This window comes from Terrapene carolina, unplaced genomic scaffold (assembly GCF_002925995.2).
Source record: "Terrapene carolina triunguis isolate 2854851 unplaced genomic scaffold, T_m_triunguis-2.0 Scaffold88, whole genome shotgun sequence".
In the NCBI taxonomy this organism is placed as follows: Eukaryota; Metazoa; Chordata; order Testudines; family Emydidae; genus Terrapene; species Terrapene triunguis.
The window spans coordinates 14120047-14143162 of NW_020664439.1; the positions used below are offsets into that span (position 1 = coordinate 14120047).

Consider the following 23116-nt stretch of genomic DNA (forward strand, 5'->3'; position numbering starts at 1 on the left):
GGACAGTTTAGTCTCATTCATTTCTTGGCCCCTCGGCTGAAAATGCCAACAAGGTCAGTATACTGGGACAGTCCCAAAACATATGAGCCAGTGTGGCTCTAGGAGACCCAAATCTCCAGCAGAAATATATTTTGGCAAGGCCACACACTGTAACCTACACAGGGACCAGTATGAACAACAACAACAAACAGGTATTTACCTTTTGTATCTCTTGTTCTTCAAGATGTGTTGCTCATGTCCATTCCATTCTAGGTGTGTGAGCGCCCACAGTTGTTGGAGACTTTTACCTTAGCAGTATCCATAGGGTCAGCTGTGGCGCCCCCTTGAGTGCTGTGCTCATGCCGACCCTACACCCTCTCAGTTCCTTCTTGCCAGTAACTCTGACAGAGGGGTAGGAGGGCGTGTAATGGAATGGACACGAGCAACACATCTCGAAGAACAATAGTTACGAAAGATAGGTAGCCGTTTTTTTTTTCCCCTTCGAGTGCTTGCTCATGTCCATTCCATTCTAGGTGGCTCAAAAGCAGTATCTACAGAGGTAGGCTCGGAGTTCACAGTTTCACGACTTGCAGTACTGCCCTACTGAAGCCAGCATCATCCCGGGCTTGCTGGTTAAGTACATAGTGGGAAGTAAACATATGTATGGATGACCAGGTGGCCGCCCTGCAGACGTTCTGGATAGGCACCTGGGCCAGAAAAGCCGCCAAAGAGGCCTGCGCCCTGGACAAGTGGGTAGTGACAATCGCCAGGGGCGGCACCTTCACTTGATCATAGCAGAAGCGAATGCAGGCGGTGATCCAAGAAGAAATTCTTTGGGCGGATACAGGGTGTCCTTTCATCCTGTCAGCCACTGCGACGAACAACTGCATAGACTTACGGAATGGCTTGGTCCTGTTGATGTAGAAGGCTAGAGCCCTCCTAACGTCCAAGGCATGCAGTCTACGCTCCTCCTCAGACTTATGTGGCTTTGAAAAGAAGACCGGTAAGTAAATGTCCTGGCTTGAATGAAACAGACCACCTTGGGCAGAAAAGCCGGATGTGGTCTTAACTGGATCTTGTCCTTGTACAAGTCCATATAGGGTGGTTCCGAGGTGAGCACCTGAATCTCCGAGACTCGACGGGCTGAAGTCACTGTGACCAGGAATGCAACCTTCCAGGACAGGAGAAGGAGAGAACAGGAAGCCAATGGCTCAAAAGGAGGACCCGTGAGCCACGACAGCACCAGGTTCAAGTCCCACAGAGGAACAGGGTCCTTGACATGCAGGTAGAGGTGCTCAAGGCCCTTAAGGAATCTGGCCGTCTGGGAGATCCTCTAGGATCGACCAGTCGATCGTGATCGACTGGTTGGTGACCACTGATGTACAGATTAGATAGAACAAAGGTCTATGAAGAACTGCTAACGCTCTTGAGAATGGCAAGACGAGGCACTCCAACCTCTCAGGCAGTAAGAAGGAACTAAGAGATCATAGGGTTGGCAGTGCCTAATATACCGATGCATGGGCGTGGCACGCAAGGGGGCACCACAGCCAGCCCTATGGATACTGCTAAGGCAAAAGTCTCCGACAACTGTGCTTGTGGGCACGCACACACCTAGAATGGAATCGACATGAGCAAGCACTCTAAGAAGAAATAATTTTCTGCTGGATCAGTCTTAATCGTAGATCAATAGTAGAATTTTTAAATGGTTTGCCAGCCACTTCCCCACTGGTCAGGGGTCAGTAATACACACCAATCTTAGTTCCAGTCATGGTACAGGCAATCTAAATTTGGGAGGATCTTTTGGGTCAGGAAGTCATAACAGGCTACAGATGTTCAGGTGAACCTAGAGAGCTCTCTACACATCACCAATTCTGGAGTCTCTGGTGCTCCCAAGCACATCAGGATCAAATGAGTTTCAAGAGATGCTTAAGCTGCAGGTAATGCCATGTAGCTGGACCAAGTAGATTGTATTGTTGTTGGAGGAGTGCTTGGAATGGCAGAAACTGATTTTCTGAGATCGAGAGATCCAAATTATCCCTATATCTTTCTACACCCTCCACATAAATAGTTTATAGGTCACCCCAAAGCATGGCACCAATGTCGGTGAGAAGTGATGAAATTTGAATTTTCTAGCTAAACTGGGTCCATGTTTATCTGGTAGCCTATATTGTAGGGGACATTTTTATGAGGTATGGCTCTCTTAGTGCTGACCATACTTTGCATCACAAGCCAGTTTTAGTAAACAATGTAGCACAATTTGAAAAACCTCCCATTAAAATATATTGTCCTTCCAGCCTTAAAAGTTTATGCAGGTTTTTTATTAAGTGATTCATAATAACAGATTAAAAACTGACCATTTACGCTGTATCTCATCACAGTTGTCAGCTGCTTCTTTGTCTTGCCATCAGCACCCAGCTGAAGTATTCCCAGTACAGATGCAATCCCATGTGGCGAAACCACAATATTCTCCTGAGGTCTAGCTTTAACTATCTGATTGAAAACTTGGATTCCAATGTCAGAGCCTAGTTCCTCAAGAGATAAAGGATTGAACTGGGACCACACAGATGTTAAAGTCACAGCGGTGAAAAGGAGAAGGAAGTGCCAGTTCATGATTTCTAAACAAAAATAACCTAAAGGAGACAAAAAATAATAATCATAAAAAAAAGTTAGACCACTTTCATGAGCATAAAAATTCTCTGCTACACTTCCACGTTAACATTATCTAAATGCAGTGTAGTTGTAACGGTCTCTCTCTCTAACATTAGAGAAAGTCAGGCATATGTAGTGGATGTTTTGTGAAAACTTCACATGGCTTTGCCAATAAGCCTCAAACCTCAAGTTCAGTACCCCTACCATTCCCGCCAGAAGCAGAGAGAATGACAATTGTGCTGAGTTATATGGTTATTTTATGATGTAGGTAAAACTCCACTAAGACTTAGACTAAGTCCAAGTTCAGTTATTTGCCTCTTAACTGACTCTGAACCCGGTTTTAAGACATCAAACTATCACAACACTCATACAATTGGATTTAGAGTGCAGTACTTCTGATTAAGGCAAGTACACCCAGGGCCGGCTCTAGCGTTTTTGCCGCCCCAAGCAGCGCCAAAAAAAAAAAAAAAAAAAAAAAAAGCCGCGATCGGCGGCAGCTCTACCGCCATTTCATTCTACGGCAGCAGGTCCTTTGCTCCGAGAGGGAGTGACGGCCCCGCCGCCAAATGACCGGACGTGCCGCCCCCCCTCTTCATTGGCCGCCCCAGGCACCTGCTTGCTATGCTGGTGCCTGGAGCCGGCCCAGAGTACACCATAACATCTTCACAAGGATAGTTGATGCACTTGTACACACAATAGCCAATTATCCATCAAAAGCAGAGATGCATGTATGCACACATGATGAGGAGGAGGAGAAGTGATTTGAAAACAGATTTCACACCTATAGCTAACTATGAAATACAGTAGTCCAAGTTACTTTAAATTTTTATTGGTTTACTTTAGGCATAATTGGCATTTTTCACAGAGAAAAAAAAAGATTAGTAATATTTGCTAACTTCTCAAAAGCTGGAATTGGGTTTTTAGTTTTTCCAAATATGATTTTCTACCAAGAGTCACTCAGTTACAGCTTATAGTAAAGCATAACTGCATTTGAATGGTTCTGTATTAAATATTACCTAGATTTTATAGAGCAGTTTTTATTTGTAGATCTCAAAATGGTTTACAAAGGATACCAGTATCATCAATCCCATTTTACAGACAGAGAAACTGAGGCACAAAGAAGGCAAGTGCTCCAAGGTCACCAAGCAGGCCAATGGCAAGCCAGGAATAAAAAGCAGGTCTGAGTTCCAACCCAGAGCTCTATCCATGAGACAACATTGCTTTCCTATGAAGCTTTATTTGTAGGAGTGGAGCACAGAGGTTATAAAATAGATGCGTCATTGAATACAACTTGATAGTGATAACTTGGTCCAGGATAATTTATGGAGTAACTGATCACCTTTTTTTTTCCCTCTTGTATATTTGAAATGAATCATCCTACTTGCATATTTGAAGGGCTCAGATTTTTCGGACGTTAATAATGCTCTACTACATCACCCTTACTCTCTTTTGAGGTCTTAGTTGTTCCAACTGTAAAACCTTCTTTTCCCTCACAGTAGGAGGCTTGTTTATTATTTGCACTAATACAGACTAGTGTGTATTCCAAAAACTACTTAGAAGGCTCCAAAGCAGTATCCCTTGAACATACAAAAGTCACTAGTTACCTGGTTTACTGAAGACAAGTTATAAAAATCATTATCTAATAAGTCTTTATATACAGTCAATTAAAACTCAGATAATTTGTATATTATATGCACAAGCTCTAGGAATGGTTTCACTCCTTCTCCCTCTGAAGATCCAGACCTCTGTTGCATTTGCAGTTTCTGGAGAGCACTAATTGTACAAGTCATTCATATACACACTGATTTTCAGTGCAATTCTGGCAATGTCCCAAATCAGCATTGTACTGAAATTTGTATAGTCATTTACATTAGGGCAAAGGGATTACAAAGTGGGTGTAAAACTCTACAAGGTCAGAATGGTAAGTTTGCACCCATCTGGCATGAGTGTAAATGATCACACAAGGTGCAAAGCAACAATGAATTATCAGTGTACTTGAACTCTGCTAAAATCTTGGAAATGGAAAAACCAGAAATGTTGTATTTGTCAAGGCTATATCATAGTTCAAGGGACATAATTCAATCATGGTTTGCTCCTGTACCGTAGACGGAACCAAGGCACAATTTAAATGCACCCAAAAATAGTCATGACCCAACCTAGTCCCCCAGCACAATTGTATTTGTAGTGTAGATGTATCCAGAGAGAACTTCATGGGTCTTGATTTATTAAGTTATCTAGAAGAGGAATTCAGATTCAATATCTACTGTATGCATGCATGTTACAGTCCTTAGTTTGGAGAGGAGATAGCTTTTTATTTTAGGATTTGGAAAACTGTTTGCCTATGTTCATTTTAAACTTCTTGCCCATCAACCTAAAATGGTGGCCCTTTAAACTTAAATTTAACTTTTTTTTTTAAATTTTTATAACCATTCTTAAAAGGATTGATGTATAAGCAACTATTAGTTTGCAAAAAGGCAAGTTGGAGCTCTGAGCATACTGCAGACTAAACTGGATTTGAACAGTAGCAGTTGATAGAGTTTTTAAGGGGAACTACAGAGGTAACAGATCCTATCTATCCACATCACAATACAACCACGTTAGTTACAACACAGTTGATAGCAATAATCTAGTACAGTTTCCTTGACCTGTACAGGTAAGATTTTTTTCCCCTTGTCTTCCTCCCCTGAGAACCATGATATAAGCTAGAGCTGAACCAATTATAGGAAAAATTATTCAATCAGATGAACTAGAAGCTGAATTTCAATCCATCATGTTGACTATTAATTTTGTTTAACTAGTAGGGTTTATTTGTACTAATATATTTGTAAACAAACCTAAGTGTCAAATTTTGTTTTGGCTAGATGAGGAAGTAATAGACTTCTTCCTTTTCAAAGTTTGTCCAGAGCAAGAGGGAGGAGGAGTGGTGGTGAAGGTGTTGTTTCTTTGAGGTAAGTCACTATGTCCTGCCATTTGTAGGCAAGCCAGGTTATGACAATGAAACTATGCTGATAATGCCCATGTTAAGGTTGCCTCCTGGCCTACGTGCGTCTTTTTGACTGTGCTGAATAGGCACATGACAAAAAACAGGAACTCAGTAAATGCACTCGGTAGATAGGTGAAACAGTGAAGTAAATGGAACAAGATCAAGTGTCTGAACAATACATTGTCACTGAATAGTATTGCCAAAACCCTAAACCAAAACTTTTGCATTAACACATTTAAACAATATTAACAGGACATCGGATTTTACCCTTTGCAGGACTACGCAAAAACTCTAATCAGAGGCAATTAAATAAACCAGATAAGGATATTGCTGCAATCTGCACGGCTTGGGACCATGCATGTAAATGCCAATATGCAATTACTCTTAAACTGGATCCCAGAACTAATTATACAACAGGTAATTTTATTTATTTCTTTATTTAACAATTATGTGTCAGGCAAGGCCTGACTCAAGGGGCTTGGTAAAGAAAGGATTAAAAATATTCTAAAAATTCCCTAATCCTGTCAGCCTAGTTCCTCCCAGCTCCACAAACTGCCCTGACCCTCTCTCTAAGGGTACGTCCAGACTACCCGCCGAATCGGCGGGTAGTAATCGATCTATCGGGGATCGATATATTGCGTCTCGTCTAGATGCGATATATCGATTCCCGAACGTGCTCCCGTCGACTCCGGAACTCAACCAGGGCGAGCGGCGGTAGCGGAGTTGACGAGGAAGCCGTGGCTGTTGATCCCGCGCCATGAGGACCTGAGGTAAGTAGAAATAAGATACGTCGACTTCAGCTACGCTATTCCTGTAGCTGAAGTTGTGTCTCTTCCATCGACCCTCCCCCCCAGTGTAGACCAGCCCTGAGAGAAGCAAGAAACCAGGATGGGTGTAATGAAATCCCTGTTTTCTGCATTCATCCAATCAGGGAACAGAAACAATACCATGTGACAAAAATGACTAGTCTCGGCAGATATGGCACAAGTACAGTTCAAATCCATATGCTAAAATATGTTCATATAGACTATTCAATTAGAAATGAAAAAAGCTAGAATTTGCTTGTGAACCAAAAAATGGACTAGCTCATCAGATAAACTGTTCTAAATAGCTCACACAGGTCTAAGATGATACCAATATTTTTCTTCCATAGTGTTTTTAAGCATGAATGTAGCAGCTTGCAGCAAATACAGAAGAGAGACCTTAATACTGTATTGATTTTCCATGTTCTCAGAGTCAAGTCAGGTTTGTTTTTTGCTTTTGTGATTCAGTGAACAATTTACAGTCTCTCTCATGTTACTTCTGGGGGAGTTTACACCACCCCTGCCTAACCTCCCGTGTTAAGAAACATGCACTGAAATGGCTGGGCTTAGCAGGTGCCTACTGACTAAGTGAAAGTTTTGCAAAGTAATGAGCATGTGAAAAACAAGTTTGTCCCCTGCCCCATCCCCCCACCAGCACCCCTGGTCTAGGGAGGGATATGGGTCTGGTCCAGTTTGGTCTGGGGAGGGATTTGGGTTTGGTTCATTTTGGGCTTGGGAGGGATGTGGGTCTGGTTCTGTTCAGGGGGCTTCGTCTGGGGAGGGATGTGGGTCTGGTCCAGTTTGTAGGATTCAAACTAAGGAGGAATGCGGGACGGATCCAGTTTGGTCTGGGGAGGGATGTGGGTCTGGTTCAGTTCAGGGGGTTCAGACTGGGGAGGGATGTGGGTCGGGTCTGATTTGGAGGGTTGGCCTGGTCTTTTGGGGGGCACAGCTGGTCCTGATCCTAGTCTCTGTGCTACAACTCTCAACCAAGAGACAATTAAAATGCCATAAGCTAGTGATTTTATGAGGGGTACATCTGTCCATGGGAATGCTACAGAGAACAACTTTATGTTAATGCCTTAATGAATACCAGCATTTAGAATGATCGATGGCATGTTGATTTACTTAATTAGTCCAGACAAATTCAAAGTACCACCCACATTTAACTCTAGTTGGAAGTTAAGGTACTGTACAGTTAATTTTTAAATGTAAAGAGCAACAATGTGGTATGTATGCTCTTCAGCTGATTAAAAAGATATAGGACATACTCCTTTGAGTTTTCACATCCCAATTCAATACCACACTTGTTGTGTGCACATGAGCTTGTTCCTTCTCTCACTCATATTAAATGCCAATGTTAATTTCTATATTGACATATTTCCCTTCCTCCACTACAAACTTGGACACAAGAGTTCAAAGGAATTGTAATGTTTTGGAGCCACCAATCTATCTCAATCTCCTGAGAATATGTCAAATTCACTCATCCTCATACAGTGGACAGCACAAATTCAGAGCTCTCTCCAGTCCCCAAATATTTCTTAACTTAATTCTCTTTAGTTTAGTCAGAGTTTCCCTATTCAGAAAGTGCTAAAATGGCCAAGAAACAAGAAGAGCGTAAGACAGGGTAGCCAACAGGCAGACCGCGAGCAAAATCCGCACCACCAGACACTTTTGAATGGACCCCAAAATCTTACTTATCATTGTTATTTTTATTATTATTATTTTCTCTAGAGTCTGGACCTTGACTATATCTTGACCAAGAAATTTGGACCTTGACAAAAAATAATTGACTACCCCTGCTGTAAGAGCAAGACCAACAATAGGCTCTTCTGATGGCAGGACATTCTAGGCCAGTTGAGTCTCTCATGCCAACCCTTTGAAGAGTCACTTGATGATTCTGAGGCTGTAAACCATCCCCACAGCAGCAAGGAACAAGTCTGACAGCCAAGTATTTTTGGACCAGGTAGGCAACAGTAATGCACAAGCAAATTAGGGCTCCCTTATTTCTTCCTTTTTATTAGTCAATGCCTTTATTGCAGCTACAGATCATCTGGACATAGGTAAATAGTGGACGGCAAACATAATAAATCAGTTGTGTTAAGATGAAATAAACCCAGAGTTAAAATCTACCATTTAAAGCTAAATATATCCTCCTGAAAGAACCATAAAGTGCAACTATTAAAGGGTCAGATCATTAGAGAATGACTTTTCTATCCTAATGTATCCTTGCCATGATGTGGTAATTTAGAACACAAGGGAAAACAATTCCAACTCTCCATTTAAATCCACATGAATTACTGACAGGATGACTGGATCCTTCCAAGAAGAGCTACAGAGTTAAAGCCTATGGGAGTTTTGCTTGAATAAAGATTACACAATCAGGCCCAAAAACGAATTCTTTAGGGAATCCGAAGCACAATGCTACTTATTTCTTATCAGAGTGCCAACCATTCCGCTACCTTACAATTTAAATTCTCATGACAGTTATACTACAAACTTTTGCCAGGATACCAGATATTTTATTTCAAGTTAATATTTTTACAAAGCTCGAATGCCTGAAGCTAAAGACAGACGTTTTACTTTTGCTGCTAACCCTCTGTCCAGTCCTGCAGGAAAAATGCTCAACAAAACTTGTAAATCTTGGTTGAGACTGGCTGTGCTGCACAGAACAACTGTTCCTTCAAAGCAGTAAGACCAGAATCTAGCTACATAGTGAAGCAAGGCAGAGCGGGATGAATCCATCAGGAATATGTTGCCACGACTGCTAGTAGCAGTTATATCCTGTTGGCAAGCTCTTCTTCACGCTAGTTAAAGGCTGTTCACAACTCTTCAGTTGCATAAAATTCTCAGGCTCTTATCTCATCTCCTTGCCCACTAAAGTTGCCAGTCTCATGCTCCATTAGTCTCCTTCTCTATTTCTGTTCCGTCTCTAGGCATGCCATCTACCACCACGGTTCATCAGCTCTACGCATTCAAAATTCATTTCTTTCACAATGCTCACCAAAAGTGGGCAAATCCAACCAAACCCTCAAAGGTATAAGACAACATTTATCCTTCTTTGGGACTTTCCAGTGTCCTCTCCGTGTTATTTCCTCCCTTTTGTCTTTTAGATATTCAGTACTCTGGGACAGGGAATGAGAAAATAGGGTCTTGTATGCCACCCAAGGACATTATTGTTGCTTAACAAATTGTTGCTTAACAAATGACTAGCTTTTCAGATTTGCCTGATTTGAAAAAATTTGCTGAGTCAGGTGCAGTAGATTTGTCTTGCTGCATCTCTTAAATTATGCTGTTTACTACTCAGCAGCTGTAAGATTTAGTATGTGTAAAATGTTGCTAAGAAAAGTTGATTGCTAGCTTTTAAAATGTTTTAAAATAGTTATGGCACTTACTACTATATTAATCTTAACAGGGATAATATCTTGCTGGCTGCATAAATTGGTTTAGTACATGCAGATCAATATATTTTCTTCGAACAATTTGGAAAGTTAAAGGATTTCTTCTTCAGACTTTTTATTGTGCAGCAAACCACATGACATACTATGCAGTAACTAAGAATAGTATCGTGTTACCGTATGCTAGGAGGCACAGTCATGGACCAGGATCCCACAGTGCTAGGCGTTGTACAAAAAAAAGAAGATGGCCCCTGCCCCAAGGAGCTTACAACCTAAGTATAAGACAAGCGACAACAGATGGATACTGATAGACAGGGCAGTATGAGGATAACAACGTTACCTGCCGCATGGCGGAGTTGTGAGGATAAATACATTAAGAGATTGTGAGACTCCTATTACTATAGTAATAGCAGCCATGTAAGTACCTAGGAGGGGTTAAAATGGTGTCTTTATTTAAAAAAATGAAAACAAAGTGGAACAAATCTTCTGAGAGGATGGTTTAGCCAGTTTGGAATTACATCGCAGTCTTGAGTCAAAAAACTCAGTTATATGTGAAAGGAAGAGGATACAATTTCAATACTCAATAGGATATGGGGGTTTATTCAACACATCTGTCTTCCTCCTTTCCCCCCAAAAAAGCAAGAGACTATTTAAAACACTGGGTGGGGGCTGGCAAATTAGGTCAGTTGGAGAATGCACCATTTCACTGAACATCAAATATGATGGACGATAAGGAAATTTGTGGCAAATCTGCACCTGGTTTAAGTTGTCATAGCTCAATTAATTTAAATGGAGCTATGAAAATTTATACCAGCTGAGGCTCTGCCCATTATATACTGGAAAACATGTAATTGTCCAATTTTTGACCCAACAGATTTGGAAATGTAAGTTATATTTAAATATACAGAGAAATTAAAAATTGTGTGTTTCCTAATGAACCACACCGTACCAAACATGTTAGGTGTATTTCCAGGATTCTACATCTTAGGGTTCTGAGATACCTTCTGTTCTTGTTATAGAAACTTGGATTCTAGTGTCATCTCTGTCATTGGCTTCCCATTGTGATGTCACTTAAGCTCTACACTAATTTCCTAATTTATAAAATGGAAAAGCTTTCTTACTCCCAAGAGGACGTAAAGCTAAATTAATTGTACAATGAACTAAGATCCTCGTCTGGAAGATACTGTAAGTACAAAATACTATTGCAGTGAAAGAAGCCCAAACTCAGTAACAGTCAAAGGTATGGCAGATATAAAGGAGGATTCTGCAAGAGAGACAGCCATCATTTCTCTGGCTGAAAGCGGGGCAAGTTACACAAGATTTAGTATGATCTGCTGACTTGATATCTAGTTCTTTTAAAATATTTAAGATTGTGTTTGAAACAGTGCTACCTTTGCATAGTTGCATAAAGCTATTACTTGTGTTGTTGCATATTTTAGAGTGACCTTGCAAGTTGTATTCCATCACTAAATAACAGTGACGACACAACTCTTGCATATTCTGTGAATGATAAGCAAAAGAATGTTGGTTAGTCAGGATCTAATGCACAAGCAGATCTGACAGTAGCTTTGTACAAACTCATCTGTGTCTGAGACCTATGATAAACAGGACAAAAGATTTGCAGCTACAATATGGCATGCCCTTTCAAGTCTTGATCAAGAGAAGCCACTGTACATACAGGTATGTCAAGAAGGATGTTCTGACCATTTTATTTCCATTTCACTTGTTACAGCAGATCTGCCAAAGTGAAAGGTGACTTCCACCTATACAACTTTATGATCATACCACTCAACATACAAAACTCACTGGTGGATTTTTAGAGCCCTTATCTGAGAGTTGAGAATATAATTCATCTTTGTTTGGGATGTAACCCAGGATTCAAATATTTATCTTCAGAGATGAAAGTCTAGCAGATTAATGTTCTGTAAAACTTTCTGTAATATTGAATTGACAGATAACTCAAGTGTCAAATTCTGCTCTCAGTAACACCAGAGTAAATGCAGACTAACTTCATTGCTAGCAGGACTTTTACACTCAGAGAAGCCTCAAACATTGGACTCTAGTGGGATGCTGGCAGCAACTGAACTATATTGTCATCTTCGCTAATATAATCAACTCCACCAGCACAACCGTATGGGATTTACAACTTTCTCAAACAGCGCTGGCATGATGTGCACAGGGACTAACTAACTAGCTTCTAGAGAGCTCAGTGTTTTAAGATGACATGCCAAGGAAAACAAAAAAAATTGTGCTTGTGCTCTTTTTGTTTATGATGTACAAAGACAGCCTGAAATATTCCTTTAAACCTCCATTAGAAATATGAAGGACCAGGAAGTCAAATCTAGTCCTTGCTGGTTTTGCTGAAACTACTCAGATGTGCGATGTTGCTTATGAGCCCTTATTTGAATAAACCCACTCACAGATCCATAGATTTTAAGGTCAAAAGAAACCAATATGATCATCTAGTCTGTTAGGGTTACCATATTTAAAAAATAAAAAAAGAGGACACTCCACGGGCCCTGGCCCCGCCCCTTTCCCACCCCTGGCCCCGCCCCAACTCCGCCCATTCCTCGCCCCTTCCCCAAAGTCCCCGCCCTAACTCCCCCTCCTCCCTCCCAGCCACGCGAAAAGGACTGCCCGAGCGCTTCACGGTTTGCAGGGCAGCCTCCAGACCCTGCGCCCCTGGCCGGCGCTTCCCCAGCGCAGCTGGAGCCCGGGAGGGGAAGCGCCCAGCCGGGGACGCAGGGTCTGGAGGCTGCCCGGCAAACCGTGAAGCCAGTAGCACTCGGGCTTCGGGCAGCCCCCATGCCTCCGGACCCTGCGCTCCCAGCCGGGCACTTCCCCTCCTGGGCTCCGGCTGCTGTGCTCCTCCCCTGACTCTTTGGCTCTGTTTAAGAGCCAAGCTGCCCAAGCACTACCAGCTTCGGGCAGCCCCCTTGCCTCCGGACCCTGTGCCGCCGGAGCAGAGCAGCTGGAGCCCGGGAGGGGAAGTGCCCGGCCGGCGGCAAGGGGGCTGCCCGAAGCCGGTAGCGCTCGGGCAGCTCGGCTTTAAACAGAGCTGAAGAGTCAGGGGAGGAGCACAGCAGCCGGAGCCCGGGAGGGGAAGTGCCCGGACGGCGGTATTTTCCCTGGACATGTTCGGCTTTTTGGCAATTATCCCTGGACGAGGGTTTGATTACCAAAAAGCCAGACATGTCCGGGAATAACCGGACGTATGGTAACCCTATAGTCTGTCCACCTTCACATTGCAGGCCACAGAACCTCACCCACTCCTGAAATAGACCAACCTCTGGCTGAGTTACTGAAGTTCTCAAAGCATGGTTTAAAGACTTCAAGTTACAGAGAATTCACCATTTACACTAGTTTAAACGTGCACATGCCCTATGCTACAGAGGAAGACCCACCCCAACCACCCCTCCCCTCCCAGGATCTTAGCCAATTTGACCTGGGGGGGAAATTCCATCCTGACCCCCAAAATGGTGATCAGTTAGACCCTGAGCATGGGGGCAAGACCCACCAGGCAAATACCTGGAAAAGAATTCTCTGTAGTAACTCAGAGCCCTCCCCATCTAGTGTCCAATCTCCAGCAATTAGGGATTGCTGAAAAGATTAGGGAAAGACACCTCTTTTTACAAATGTTTCCAAGATATTTGTGTTAACAAAAATTTTAAAAAGCACCACACAAAGCACTTGTAAACAGCCCCATTTTAATTAATCTGGCTATCTTGTATGTTATCACTGATGACTTAATCCTACCAGTTTTCCATAGACTCTAGGAAAGGCAAGACCTGATTTTCCAGTGTAAACAAAAACCTCATCTTGCAAGACTTCATATGCATCATAATAAACCAGAGGCACAAGTCTCCTCTCACCTCCCCTCACTTCTCTGCAGATCCCCTTTAATTAGACCCCCAAAAAGGTGTTACTTGGTTCAAAATCCAGCCAGAACTGAAGACCCCCATTTCAACTCTCTGCACCACCTAACGAAGACTCAAAGTAAATTGGTATGTCAGGCTAACCTCCCCCAGAAGCAACCACATGAATGCTCACTAGGAAATACTTGTGATTTGATGAAAAATTATTCATTTGAAATCTAACTATATTTTGACTCTTACCAGGTTATAGTCATGGTAGTGACCACGCACAGGCCAGGATCAAAAAATCTGGCAACCACACCATTCCCTTGAAAATCAACAGAGCCCAACTACATACACGACGGAACTACTGAAGCACCATAACCTCATTCAGTCAGGAAGTCTGACACAGTGATCACAAAAATAATAAATTGTGTTATTTTCCATCTTTTCCCCTTAATCTCTAGTACATTTTTGGGGGGGGGGGGGGGGGGGGTGTGTGGAAGGAAATCACACAAAGTTCATGTAAGTGTCACAGCCAGTGATGAAGATTTTTGGGATAATCTTCTCTAACCTCTCTTTACCACATTCCACACCCACACTGAGGTGTGTGTGTGGGGGGGGGGGGGAATTCTGTTAGCGAAGGAGAAATTCACAACTATCCAGTCTGTTGCCTCTGATGGGATTCCAAGAAGATGCTGATGCTGAGAGCAAGTGGGGCCAGGTTTCAGTCTTGATGATATATGGGGCTTGGTCTACACTAGAGAATTAGGACAACATAAGGCAGCTTATGTCAACCGAATTATGTCAGTATCTAGACTACAGCCTTGCTCCCACCAATGTAAGGGCACGTCTTCACTACCCGCTGGATCGGTGGGTAGTGATCGATCTATTGGGGATCGACTTATCACGTCTAGTGAAGACACGATAAAACCGATCCCTGATCGCTCTGCCGTCGACTCCGGAAATCCACCGCGGCAAGAGGCGGAAGCGGAGTGGCAGCGGTCGACTCGCCGCCGTCCTCACAGCAAGGTAAGTCGACCTAAAATACGCAACTTCAGCTACGCTATTCACGTAGCTGAAGTTGCGTATCTTAGGTCGACCCCCCACCCCCGTAGTGTAGACCTATCCTAAGTGCCCTACGACACCGACATAGTAACTCCACCTCCATGAGAGGCATAGGGCTTATGTTGGTGTAGTTAGGGAGACACAGTGTCAGTGCAAATATTGCGTTCCTTACATTGGCTGTTGGCTGGAGCCCTGAAATTGACAAGAAAGCCAGCTCCACAGGTGGGCTGCTGCCGGGTCTCCGCTCCAAGCTGAGCTGCTACCCAGGCTTCTGGCTGGGGCTGCCCCCTGGGCTCTGCGCTGGGAGCCCTGCTGCCCACCAGGGTCCTGGCTCCTCACCAGGAGCACAGCTGCCGACTGGACTCCAGGCCCGGATCTCCCAACCTGAGGTGAGAAGCACCGGGCAGCAGCTGAGCTCCCGAGAGGGAGCTGCAAGCTCTGGCTCTCAGCCCCCCACACTGCTCCCATCAGTCGGTGGAACCACTCCTGGTGAGGACGTGCATCACTGACAGAAGGAGGGTAATGTGGACATCAGCCACCACAGTAATCACTGAGGTGGCTGTAAGTCAACCTAACATAGGTTTACTTAAGATTGTTGTGTAGACCTGCCCTTACTATATTAAACCAAAACAAAACCAAGAAAGACAAAACAAGGAGTGAGGATTCCTCCGGTAAGAACTAAAAAATGCTAGTATCTTTCTTTCCTAAGACAGCGGGTTGACTTAGTAATATTGTGGAGATCCTTGCAGTTAAATAAGCTAGGATTTAAAAAAAAAAAAAAAAAAAAAAAAGCTTAATCTAACTGGAGCTTGTAACATTTAAACCATTCACAAGTTCTAATACAAGCATAAATGGCTTCTAGTAACTACATACTGACGCATGCCAACATGTTAAATCATCCTGTGACTAGTTTTTAGAGAATGTTCCTTCAGAAACAAGTGTTGTTGTAGCCATGTTGGTCCCAGATATTAGCATAAGGTGGATGAGATAATATCTTTTATTGGACCCTTGTGTGTCTCTCACCAACGGAAGCTGGCCCAATGAAAGGTATTACCTCAACGACCTTGTCTCATGTAGAAACAAGTTATTTCTAACCTGAATTATGAACAGTCCAAAAAAAAAGCAAATTTTAAAAAGTGGAACACATTTTGGAAACTACCTTTTCCGGTTACATGCAAACTTTCCTTAATAAGGATCCCTCTGGACACAGACTACACACAGTGATTGTCACACGGGGGGTGGGGAGGATTTCTTGTTTTTTTTAAAAACACAGAATATTCAATAGATGATCAGGTTTATAAATGAAAGTGGTCATACAAGGTTAACTTTGGAGTCATGATTTGATTATCTTGACTGCATGCCTCTCCTTTTGGAGAGTTTATTTTCACTCCAATGTACCACAATGTTCAGTCCTGACTAATCTGCTTTTTAAGTGATAAAAAATAAGACATCCAATAATGGGGCTGTCTCCACCAACCCCGTTACTGAAATTCTACATAGTCTTGCAAAAAATCAGCATAAAAATTTATTAACCCAGGTACAATTAAACTCACCCATTCTTCCAGTGACAAAAACTGAGTGGTACCTTGCTCATGAAAATAAAAAGTAAAATAACTTGCCACAAGCAAGTTGGTTTTGGTGGTTAGTTTATTATTGTGAGCAGGAAGAATATTAAATGTACCAAAAAAAAGAGTCCATTCTTGGAAACACTACTATAATTTCTAGGTAGAAGACAAGATTAAGAATGCACTGAATTATTTCTTAAGACCCTTTCTCTCCTCCATTCCTCAATTCAGGTACTACTGGAGATTCCTCCTCACCTATCCCTGAGGGATTATAGCAGGCCATTCTTTATTACAGGGATGTAAAAGGTTTTGCAAAAAGGTGGGCCTTGCACCATGCTCCTGGTCAGGCTTACAACCATTACAATGGAATTCTTTAGGAAAGTGCCCTCTGCTAAGAATGCTCTGTCCTCTCTTCCCATTCAGATGGAGTATTTCAGTGGTTCTCAAACTGTGGGAAGGGGCCCCAAAGTGGGTCACAACACCGTTTTAATGGGGTCATCAGGGCTGGCATTAGACTTATTGGGGCCCAGGGACAAAGTCCAAGCCCCACTGTCCTGGGCGGCGGGGCTCAGGCTTCAGGCCCCCCACCCTGGGCTGAAGTCCTTGGGCTTCAGTTTTGGCCTCCCCACCTGAGCTAGCGGGGTTTGGGCAGGCTCAGGCTTCGATTCCCCTCCTGAGGTTGTGTAGTAATGTTTGTTGTCAGAAGGCGGGGGGGGGGGGGGGGGGCAGTGCAATGAAGTTTGAGAACTACTGGAGTATTTAAAGCAAGGGAACCAAGTACATCCACAATAAAATAGGGAACCCCCAGAATGGGCACAGAATTCATGTGATGAACTCTTGAAGAAGAAGAAAAAAAATCTCTCTTGCTCAGAAAGTACCATTATTCAAATTGAAGTTTCCACATATTAGTCTTCATCCCCAACTAGATTAAAATGCAGTAATCTAATCTGGCAATAGTAAAAAGCATGACCATAGTGGCTAGGTCCTCCTCTGACTAGTTAAATCTCTCATGGCACCATTGTGTATATACAGGAAAAGCAACAAGGCCAATCAGACCCCCAAACTGTATACTTCCCTCAGGGGACAAGGCTGATGTTCCTTCTGGTTCCTCAAAGCAGGAGTTCAGGTCTGAGGCAGCTATTTTGCTCTGGTTCTAAAACCTTTGAGACATATGAACTAAACTGGCTACAGAAAGGCAAATAGTTTTCACTCTAGGTGGTTTCCTCCCCCCCACTGACAGACAGCTGGGCCACAGCCCTGATTGTGGCTGCTGAAAAGAAAAGGCAAGCTATTTGTGCTGTGTAGTAGATCCAACCATTATTGTATAAAGGACCAATCAGTATTGTTTACCCAGTTGTGCCAAGGACTGCACAAACACTCAGGAACACATGGTGTCTGAAAAGCTAGGCTCCTCCAATATATTGGTGACACTGGAATACATGATATCTCAACTGCTCTAAGCAGTCAAAAATTAAGGAGAGCAGGAGATGGGTATAAGTCGTGTGAGACTTCACTCAAAGTCTTTTGGCAAGGAACTACTCATCACAACATTGTAAACTGTCTATAAGAAATAATCAAAACCAACTTTGAGCTGCAGTTGTGAGAGAAGCACTGTCGTGCATGCAATCAGCAGCACCATATGGCCACCTGTATAAAAGGTTTCTAAAAGGTCCTGAAGTATAAGCATGAAAGTTTGTCTTGTTCAGATCCATAAGAAGGTTCTTAATCCATATCAGATGCATCAATGCGGTGTCCTAGACCTTCCACTGTAGGTACTTGCAAGAATAACAAAAACACGATTTTTATTTAGGACTAAGACTTTTTATACCTCTGCTTTGTAAAGTAAAAATCTGCTTTGGTATTATGTGAAAATGTCATCTGAAACATCCATAACTGAATATAGGGCAGGACAGGCATGCATTCAGACAGAAATGCTAGCACGGCACTTATTTGTATTATGACATTACTGCCTTGGTTACAAGGCTACTAACTTCATTCGCAACAAAAAGCACATTTCTTTCTTTATACCACACCACAACTCATGTAGTACACATTAATTCTTTCAAGAATGATTAAGGTTACCCAATATTTCCCACTGTAAGGCCCCTGTTTTCGGTTGCTTATAAACTTTGCCAACTTTAATAGCTGGAGCTGAAATTTTCCATGCCGGAGTCTGCCTGAGGCTGATTTATTTATTATTAATTACTATTATTATTTCAGCCACTTCCAAGAATGAGGCTAAGCAAAAATACATTGTTTGGCCCATGTTATTTAAAAAAAAAAAAAAAAAAAAAAAAAAAAAAAGACCTTTTCTTTTAAATGCTCTGGCGCCCCGATGCTTGATAGCAGGGGCTCTCCATATCCTCAGGGCCAAAAAATTCAAGTTCCTACTCCCCCTGTAGAAAAAAATAATGTGATCAGGTAATTAAAGATTGTGTCATAATGCATATGAATGTGGAAGCATATGCATGGGCAATCTTACTTCTGGCATTTCCTAATTTTTGAATTCTTGATTTTGAAATTATGGTGTTCTGTTAACAGTTTTTGTGTGTGTAATATGTAATTAGTGGGATAAGCATTACTGTATACAATTTGCACAAAAACTGAAATCAGAATATACAAAATAAGATTAGAAGATTTCCCATATTTGTCCAGCAAGATATTTTCAACATATCTAAAGAATATACCGTATAGTCTTTATTACATATGTAGCATTTTAGTAGTGTGAATTACTATTTGGTACAGTAATCCATTCTTATAGAACATACTTAATTTGTGGTTATGAAAATTTGCCTATATATACACACCAGCACATACATACACACTAGAGATGAATTCATGTGGCAAATATATTTTATATTGAATCAACATGTGGATATAGTTAATAATCCCAATCCTGAAAACATCTATGTATCTTAATTTATTAAAATTCAATAGACTCCTCACATGTATGTTTTCAGGTCTGAGTCGTAATATACAAATCTTGGCAATAATTTTAGTGTGTAATCTACACAGACTGTGTTCAAGAACCCAGGAGATTTACAGCTTTATCTTCTCCACCCACCCCCTCCCAAAAAGCCACATTTCAGTTAGCCTTTCAACAGAGCTCAGTGTGTAATCAAGTTAATAGTAGATTTTTAAAATTTTTGTAACAGTTTCAACCGGTAGAGGGTGTGCTTGAACAGGCAAGGGAACCTGAATATATCCAGCTAGGTTTCACACACTGAAAACATTCAGACTTATCTTATGGAAATATCAAGAAAGTTATTTCTGTAATAAGATTCTCTCCTCATCTTGTAATGTTAGAGCTTTCAATAAACAAATACATAAAAAGGGTTGACTCTTCCATGCTACATTCCACCTCAAAGCCAAAAGAAAAAAAGCAAAATGTAGAATAATTTTTACAGATTTTTCAACTTGTTCAGAATTGGTTTATGGTCAACGTAGGCTGTCTAATCTACATGTCATTTTAAAGTAGGTATCCTGGCAATGTCTGCTGTGAAGTTATTTCAAATTAAAGTTTTATGACTGTTTGGGGTGAGGGACGTCTAATGCAATGCAAAAAACAGCAGCCCTTTAAAGACTACTTACAGAGATGATTAATCTGTTTTATCCTCTTCTTTCCCAGGATATGTGACCTTTGATATTGAATTCTACTATTACTTACTCAGTTTAGTATACCAAGTTAACAGAAAATTCTTTGATGGTTGCCTTTGGTTTTCCCCCAATGAATACTAAAAGGGCCTATGTTATGCATGTTTGTGATTAAGCAATCAAAGCTGTCTAGACAACCCTAAATAAGATTCCCTAGAAGAAAAAGCCTCCACTGGGACTCTCTATTTTTATCCAATTGCTTTATACTATTTTATCAGTGTTAAAAAGACTGGATGGCTCATGGAACTGTTAAGATACTGAGAGCCTTTCACCTCTAGTTACACAAGTTCAAATCTAACCCAAGCCAGCCCCCACCGCAGGCCTCTGTATATGTTGTTGTAGCCATGTTGGTCCCAAGATATCAGAGACACAAGGTGGGTGAAGTAATACCTTCACTGGACTGTTCAGAAGTTGGTCCAATAAAAGATATTACCTCGTGCACCTTGTCTCTTGCTAGGCAAGACATCCAAGTCATCAAAAAATAACTGAATCTGGTTCATATTTACTTTATCCGTGGCCAGTTTACAGACTTATCAAATAAATTGCTTTTCCACATTCTAGTTGGTGTCTGCATTATGTCTGACTGCATGTTCTACATGGCTCCCCCCCTCCACAAATACACATACCAGATGCAAAGCATGATATACCTGTTCTACAACAGTTGTTGAACTGCTGATCATGACCATATCTCAGGACTTTAGAAGTATGCTAAAACCTTTGTAGATTGTTGAGACATTACCTATTTTACCTGTTGTTACTGACAAACAGTAGGAACAGCAATATTTCTGCATATGTCCCTACGTGAGATTGACTATTATTTTGAAGCCTTATGTAATTATCTTTTGTTGTACTGGCATGAATTTACACCACATACCTCAGCTAGGTGATGAGGTAACATGTAAGCAACCACCCATACGGATTACTATATTCTCCACCAGTCTGAGTGAGAAAAGTCATATTTTTAAAGCTCTTGAATACCTTAGTAATGGATGCAACAGAAAAAAAACAAAATAGATTTTGGTGGGGGCAGCTTGTGTAACATCTTAAAACGGCAGTTTTAACCTGTCCGTTGTGAAGATCTCAACTGCTCTTATTAGCAGACGCTCATTTTACACCCAAGTTTACTTATGTACTGAACACCTGCTTTCCCTATTTCTCACTATCTTGCCATCAGAAATGCTAAATCTTGGAACTTGCAAATTTTACACACACAGGAATTCATTTATTTAATCACCTTGATCTCCGGTTTGGGATGTTCCTTATTTTCTGTGTCTTCAGAGTACATTTGGTAGTTCCACAGGTATGCAGCTGTATTTTGATCACCAGTATATGCACCAAATTCTCCCATTCCCCAAATCACACACAGTGTTGCTATATACATCTGCTTACTGCTTGTGAGTAGTCACTACACAAGATTCACAGGAAACCTTTTTGGAGGGGTCAGAGGAATACTCATAAGAACATTGTTTTTCTTTGCTATCAACCTACTTTCTCCAAGATTACAAGGGGAATTAATTGCTTGGATTTATTTTTGAAGAGCAGCCCAGGAATACAAAGTCTGTTTAAGGGGTAAAAGAACAGTATGACAATAAACATACGGTTACGAGGAGATTACATCTTGGGGCCTCAAACTTGAAAATGGCCCATTTTAACAAGTTGAGAGTATCATCTCAAATTATTTCCAAAACCATGTCAGAGATGCCATTAGGCTTGCTAACTTATTGAGTTACGTAAAACAGCTCCTTCTGCATTTACACACTTGCTACTCAAGACATTACTGGCTACTGTGAACAAAAGCCAAAGGGCCTGATCCTGAAACATACCAAGCATCCACAACTTCCACCAAAATGAAAGTGTTGAGGATAATCCATATCTATCAAGATAAGTAGAGCCCTGTGTGGATACAAGATTTGTATCTGCATCCGATCAGCAAACATTGTCTGCGGATATTTGCTGGTTTGCAAGACTCTAAAGATGTAAAACAAAGGTACTAGTTAACTACAATTTGCTATTCTGATATACACTCGGGGTCTTTTTTTTTTTTTTAAATTAAGTACAAAAGTATCATTTACCCAATTCCAGCCAAGATAAATTCTTGTCTTCTTCCTTCCCGAATTTCACCCCCACCAGCTCATCACCTGCTTAAGTTAACTCTGTACATAAATATGTTGCCACCTTTGGGAAAAGAAAATTTACTCGAGAAGAGTAACTTTCATGGTTGACCTTCAATCTTGTGCTGCAGTTTCTCCACCACTGTTCTATTTCTCATCACAGTAGAAGACAGTCAGTGATTGAATGACTGCTTATGATACTAAAACTAAAGAAACAATATCTGACAAAATATTCATTAGGGAAACAAACAACACAAAACACCCCAGCCCATGTCTGAGATTATGATTAAATCTCTAGGTCTGAAAGGGACTTCCTTCACTGCTAGTAGACCCTGTTCTTTAATTGGCTGAAGGAGCTGCTACTGAGCAAGTCAGACCATAAGAACGGCCATACTGGGTCAGACAAAAGGTCCATCTAGCCCAGTATCCTGTCTTCCGATAGTGGCCAATGCCAGGTGCCCCAGAGGGAATGAACAGAACAGGTAATCAACAAGTGATCCATTCTCTGTTGCTCATTCCCAGCTTCTGGTAAACAGAGGCTAAGGACACCATCCATGCCCATCCGGACCAATCCATCCATCACTGAAGACCAGTAGCCTCTTCTGGTTCAGGGAGTGAGATCTGGCACTAAACTCACATGAAAGTGTAGAGCATTAGGCCTTGTGATTTAATTTTAGGGCATTTGATTCCTGGAAGTTTGGTTCAAAAGCTAAGCAGACACTATCTACTTTAAAAAAAATAAAGCATTAAGAAGTACCCCAGTCATGCTACAGTTTTCTTATATTACTATTGTTTATGTAACAATTTATGCAAGTGGGTGGCACTAAAAACACCGGAAGAGACTTTAGAGACCAGGATAATCTATTCAGTTGAAATACATAATACTTAGAACTTGCATAGTGCTTTATATTTTCAAAGTGTAAGTCAGACTTCAATCTTTTGTTAAAAGCCCATTTGTTAATATTTGTTCCTATATAGTTTAGCTAGTTAGTTGGCGTGGGTGGGAGTCGTCAAAACTATTTATATTTATCAATAAATATGCCAAATAGAAG

The 23116-nt window shown here is 41.6% G+C and overlaps 1 protein-coding gene across 1 annotated transcript in view; it reads right to left on the bottom strand.

Annotated features, from left to right (window-relative positions):
• The window catches only part of SERPINE2 (serpin family E member 2), a 38865-nt gene that overhangs the window by 14022 nt on the left and 1727 nt on the right, over window positions 1-23116 (bottom strand). The window contains exon 2 of the mRNA XM_024193201.2: window positions 2334-2609. Coding sequence (XP_024048969.1) covers window positions 2334-2589 — 256 coding nt within the window. The 5' untranslated portion in view covers window positions 2590-2609. The remainder of the gene's footprint in view (window positions 1-2333; window positions 2610-23116) is intronic.